The 6632-nt window shown below is 38.6% G+C and overlaps 1 protein-coding gene across 1 annotated transcript; it reads right to left on the reverse strand.

Moving 5' to 3' along the window:
• Window positions 1-4416: 4416 nt before the first annotated feature.
• On the reverse strand, window positions 4417-5925 carry LOC141640017 (uncharacterized). Its single transcript, XM_074448978.1, has 2 exons — window positions 5504-5925; window positions 4417-5305 (listed from the first exon to the last, which is right to left on the reverse strand). The coding sequence occupies exons 1-2, from the start codon at window positions 5923-5925 to the stop codon at window positions 4417-4419; spliced, it is 1311 nt and encodes a 436-aa protein (XP_074305079.1).
• Window positions 5926-6632: the final 707 nt, after the last annotated feature.

Raw genomic sequence — 6632 nt, forward strand, 5'->3', positions numbered from 1 at the left:
TGCCTTCCAAGATATGCCGTTTGAGTGTCCATCGGACCAACTACCTTCTTCCCCTCTCAAAAGAAGCCGAATACATCATCCGTCAACAAAGGGGTGAAATTGAAATGCCCTCCTCCTCCGTTGTCACAGCACCCTACCCATTCAAGTATCAAGAGTTCAAACCTGAAGGTGTTAAAGCAAGCAATGACTACATGACTCTACTTATGAAAGGGATGCACAAACAAGCTTATAAGGATCGGGAAGATGCATACTTAGCCCAATATCCACCCCTCCTTCATTTAGCTAGGCAAGGACTACTTGATCCTTCATGTCCTTTGCCTAGTTGGGCGGATAGGAAAGTATTATTTTCAAGTGCATCTAGGGGTGAGATACCGGGTGACGATGAGGTTGTGGGTGATGAGGTTGTTGATGAAGAGGTAAATGAAGAAGAAGAGGCTAATGAAGAAGAAGAAGATGATGAAGGAAGTGAGCAAGGAAGTGAAGAGGGAAGTGGTGATGAGTCCACTTCTATTAAGGAAGATGATGACAATGATGATATGGTGGAAGACTAGCAAGCTTTGGTGGCTCCTACCCTCTTGAGGTTTGTCTACTTCTTTCTATCTTTTATTTATTTATCTTGATCATGGTTGGAGAGTCCTAGAAACATATAGGACTAACACCTCAGCCCCATTGAGGTGTTCTTATTTCATTGTTCCCACTTTTGAAAATCCAAAATGACAATTTAGTTTCATGCATTGCATCTTGTGTGCATGAACTACCCCTAACATTAGGACATTATAAATAATGTCTATCTCGATTTGGGGAAGTACATGCATACACAATGGGAGGTAATCTAAATTACACTCTCCGTCATAATCAAAAACCCATGTATCATGTAGTGTAGATTAGTATAGCTTGTATTTAGTGTAGAATTCATGCATCATGCTTGCATGATTTCCCATCATTTTGGCCATTGAGGACAATGCCCATATTAGTGTGGGGATGGGGAATTCTAACTTAACTTTTATTCAAAAATCCAAAAAAAAATAAAAAAATTTCGAAAAACCATAAAAATTGAAAAAATTTGAAAATCCAAAAACAAGTTCATTTCCTTTGTAGCGTAGTCATGTATATATTATTGTATATATTGTATTTGTTCTATCCTTGTTCACATTGATTGACTACGCCACATCCGAGACATGAGGATCATGAAGACCGCATATTATGATCTTTCCAATCTCCTTTTTCCTCTTTATGTTAATGACTATGTGGCTTTATTTTTATTGATGCGGTATAACAATGCGAATTTAGGACTTGCATTTAGTTTATATGTCATATTAGTTGGTAGAATCATTTGCATTAGGATGTTTATATGCTAGTTGCATCATGGCATGTAGTTGCTTGTTAGAAAATTTTGCGAAACCGTCTACTTGGGAAACTTGACAAGTGTATATAGGCCCTAGTAGATGCTTTTTCTTCTTAAGACTTTGCTTGTTAGAATACTTGTAAAACACCCTACGATGTGTCATGCTAGTATCCTTTGACCCATGGATTAAGGCCTAGTCAAGAGTAACTTATGGTGTGATAACTCCTTGGCTACCGTTTATTCAAAGGTGACCCTTGAAACCATGCATGCATCCATCATCCATGTTCTACCACATTTTTGTCATCAAAGGGAATAGGCAAAAAAAGAAATCAATTTGAGTTCAATGAAATGAAAAGTGAAAGAAAGTTTGCAATTGCATCAAATGAAAAGAGGAGCAAAAATAGACTCCTATGCTTCAAATATAAGGCACCCTCACTACATATGGGTTGACTTTGAAAATGTTCAAAAGAAATGCAAAGAAAAGTTGAAAGTTGTCAAGTATTGAAATGCCAAAAATCAAAAGAAATGGCAAAAGAAAGTGTTCTCAAATGTCAAATGCCACAAGAAATTGGGGGGAAAACAAAAACAAAAGCAAACTCCCGAAATGAAGCTCAAATATCTATTGATCCCTTTATCCATCGTATCCATTTTGTGCTTGGTAGAGAGGGGATGACCCTTCTTCTTGTCTAGACAAGAGGGGAAATTCCGCGATCCTCCAGTGTTTCTAACACCATAGGGAGTCTATTCTTGACAAAAGCATTTAACGATTGAGGACAAAGGTACCCTAGCTTGACACAACTTGGAGGTGATTTATTGGTATCCTTCTAGGCTTAGTAGTTTGAATAAATTGCATCTATGAAGGAGTGTGTACCCTTGAATTGCTTCCCTTGTAGATAATTTCCGCCACTTAGATGAGGAAAGTGTCTATTCTTTTGTAGATGCATCCATCACTTGATTTTGTGTGCTTAATGTTTAAATGTGTCGCCATTTTGGCAAGACCCACCTTGCCTTGCAAGAAGGCATCCTATCTCATGGTTGTCTTGTTGTGAGTTGAAGGGGCGGAGTGAGACCTGCTAATTGTCTTATATTGGCTATGTTATTAGGCTAGTTTAAATAATGGTCCTAGTCTTTGTCACCTCTTTACTCGGGACGAGCAAAGTTTCGGTTTGGGGATAATTGATGTGACCATAATTAGAGCATATTTAGTCCCAGAATTAGCCTTGTTCCCATGCTTTTTAGTGCATATTTGGGTCATTTATTGTCTTTAGTTCTTTGTTTTGCATATTCTTTGAGGTTTTGTATCCTTGGTAGGAAAGGAGTGCAAACCTTGCATTTTCATGGAAAAATAAGGCTAAATTGATTAAATTCAATGACCAAGCATCAAGGAGAGACATGATTAGAAGGCCTTTGTACATACTATAGTAGATGGGCAATGATGAGAAAAGATCCTTGCATCCCCGAGGAAATCCTCTTGGATTTTATGAAGAAAAAGGAAGAAAATAAGAAGGAAAGAAACTGCCTGACAATCCGTGCGGATTGCCCTGAAGACGCCCGTCCCTCACTACAATCCGAGCGTCTTCCTCAGCAAGACGCCCGGGCAAAACCACCCAAAGACGCCCGTCTTCACCTTCTGGACGCCCGTCCAGGAACGCCCAAATCCGCCCGTCCCGTGCTAAAGACGCCCGGATTCCCAGACAGTTCCATTTCGTCTTCTACAAGATTCAAGGAAGGATGCACATCTTTTTCTAAGACCGGCGAAAAAAAGACCGGAGTCTCCCTAAAGACCGGCGATTCCTCAAAGACTTAATCGTCATTTAAGCCCTTAGTAAACCCTAATTTATGTACCTAATCCCCACTATAAATACCCCATTAGTCTAATTAGAATAGCATGTTCTTCTTAGCAATCTTTAGTGTATTTAATATCAATCAAATCTCTCTTTAATCTTGTAATCAACATTTAATCAAGTTTTAATACAAGTTTTATTTCCATAATCTCTCTCTTGTTCATCCTTTATTTTGGGTAATTGAACAATATTTGGGTTATTATTGGGAGATTGACAACCTTACAATCAAGCATCAAGTACTTTTATTCTTTGCTTTATTATTGGAATCATTAGTAGGTATAATTCTCTTAACCCTCTTTAATTATTGTTAATTACTTTCATTTATTCATCATGTTTCACTTTGTTGGTATGATTGACAACCTTGCTAGCATGTTCAACATGATAATGAGTGAGTAGTTTCCTTAGCTAGGGTTAATGGGTAATTAGGGGAAACCAACATGGGGAATGATTCATGCTTAAATTAATATGCTTTCATAGTTTATTTGCTTGCTTGTTGTGATCTCAACTTATGCACATGTTATGTTTGATGAAATGCGAGCCTATGAATCCTTGCATTTTTTACTCATCACCTATCTTTTCAATGGGACTTGTAAGACATAAACCAACGCGAGTCTCATTAGACCATGCATATTGTTGAGTAGGGAAGATTAAGTCGACTTGTAGGTGTTGTACAATCTAATCGATTCGGCTCTGGGACCCAAACATTCCTAGGATTGTAAGATATAAACCTACTCGATCCATCACAACAATAATTGCTTTCTTATAACTTGAGAATATGCTTGTATGATCAATTCCCACGAATCCCCTATGACCCCATGACACCCTAGTGCCTTTTATCAATTGTTTACATCCCTTTTAATCCATCTTGCTTGTTTACTTTCATTGCTATTTAGTTTAGTGATCTTCTACTTCAACCCCAATTGTGACACCCTTAGACACCACTAGTTACAATAGAAATCTCATCTCAATTCCCGTCCTTTGGGATCCGACCTTTACTTGCCTCTTTACTAATTATATAGTTGTTTGTGAAGTTATAAATTGTGTTTTGTTCTAGGTGCTCCTAACGACAAGTACTGAAAACTAAACCCCACGAGGGATCACGACCACTAATATTTATAATAATTTTTTTTTGGTGAAATGTGAATATTATATTAATAATTAGAAAGGAAGGTACAATATCACCAAGTACAGGATCTTATAACCAACAGAAAGCAACAAGAATTAGAGTTACATCCAAGCCACCCAATGCAATCGTTGGAATTTAGACGTCCATTTCCAAGTCTGTCCTCTACTCTTTACCTGCTCTGTAACAGTTTTAACCGCATAAGTAGGATGAACCAACTTATTGTCCATTCTACAAATATTGCGGGCATTCCAAATCTGGTAAATCATGGCCATGATAGCAGCAGGGACAATTTGCTTTTTCATCAAAGACCTACATCTCCACCTTCTACACCAATCCAGAATCTCAGCATCAGGTAATGGGACATCTAACCATTCAGCTAAAAGCTTCCAACAGCAGGCACTAAATCTACACCCATACAGAAAATGATTATGATCCTTAGGGTGATCCAAGCATATATCACAATGCCCATCTGCAATGACACCAAATCTGATCAACCTATCCTTTGTCATTAGTCGACATTGAATAGCCAGCCAACCTATGATGGAATGCTTGGATAGATTAAGTCTATTCCAAAAAATAGGATACCAAGGTACAGGAGAAAGATTACCCTGCAACCATTTATAACCTATAGAAACATTATACACCCCTGCATTAGTACTCCATTTGCCATGACAACAACCAGGTTTAAGCATATCCTTGACTTGGCAAATTTTCCTCCAAGTCCAGCTGGAACTGATAGTAGGAGAGTAATCCAACCAGTTTTGGCCTTTGATGTACATGTGATTAACCCACCTTATCCATAAATGAGCAGTTTTCTCAGCTAACCACCATACATACTTGCCCAACATAGCCACATTCCAGTTTTTGCCATTCATAATACTAAGTCCCCCATATTTTGTTGCTGCACAGACCCTATCCCATCCCACAGGTGGTGTCTTATGGAACTCCTCAGACCCACTCCAGAGGCAGTTTCTACATATTTGGTTAATTCTGTCCATCACAGTAGTAGGGATGATGAATATACGAGTCCAAAAACTATGTAGTTGTGTCAATATCTTGCTGAAGATACTAATGCCAAAGATAGCTTAGTCCCCCCCCCCACCACGAATTTTCTGCACAATCTTCTCAACAAGCCTGGAACAATCACCCACTGCCATTCTTTTATAGGAGATTGGTATGCCAAGATACCTGAATGAAAAATGACCCTCTTTGAACCCAGACACATTCAACACATACTGACTATACTCACTGCACATACCATTGAAGTAGATATCATAATTCTCACGATTAATCTCCAATCGTGATGCTGTAGAGAATGTGGCAAAGGCTCTAAGTATAATAGTGATGGAAGCCTTATCACCCCTGCAGAACATTAGAAGATCATCTGCAAAGCACAAATGGTTCAGTCTAAGTGCTCTACATAGGGGATGATAAGTAAACTCCATGGTATTAGTAACAAAAGCCAATATCCTGCTAAGATACTCCATGCAAATAGTAAATAGCAGAGGGGACATAGGATCACCTTGCCTAATCCCCCTCTTGCCTTGGAAATACCCAATGTTTGAACCATTAAGAGACACGGTATACCAAGGAGTAGTAACACACTCCATTATTCATTGAATCATTTGATCAGGGAAATTAAGAGCCTGCAGCATCTGCCTCATAAAGTCCCACTCAATAGAATCATATGCCTTTTTTAGATCCACCTTCATCATACATCTAGGAGAACAAGCCTTCCTTTTTTACAGTCTAACCAAGTCATGACAAATGAAGATATTATCTACTATATCCCTTCCCTTAAGAAAAGCACTCTGAGTCTCACTAATAATTTCAGGTAAAACAGTAGCAAGTCTAGTGCAAATCACTTTAGAAATAGTTTTATATAACACATTGCAACAAGCAATGGGTCTAAAATCTGCCACTGTATTAGGCCTGGTCTTCTTAGGAATAAAAGTTAAAGTTGTGGAGTTGGCTTGTTTGAGCATTTTACCAGATGAGATGAACTCCTGCACTGCTCCAATAATATTAGTCCCAGTAACATCAAAAGAATCCCTGAAAAATTGAGATGAGAAGCCATCAGGCCAGGTGCTTTATTAGCAGGTATGGAAAATAAGGCATCCGTGATTTCCTTGTCTGTCACAGCTGAGATAAGCACACTACAGTGCGCATTGGTTACAAGTTTCCCCTGTTGGACAGTGCCCCTATGAACGTTTACCACCCTTCTGTTAGACCCCAATAAAGACTTGTAATAATTGATAAATGCCTCCTCAATTGCAACAGAAGTAGTATGGTTATTACCCTCCATATCCTGAATCCC

This window comes from Silene latifolia, unplaced genomic scaffold (assembly GCF_048544455.1).
Source record: "Silene latifolia isolate original U9 population unplaced genomic scaffold, ASM4854445v1 scaffold_70, whole genome shotgun sequence".
NCBI classification, from domain to species: Eukaryota; Viridiplantae; Streptophyta; class Magnoliopsida; order Caryophyllales; family Caryophyllaceae; genus Silene; species Silene latifolia.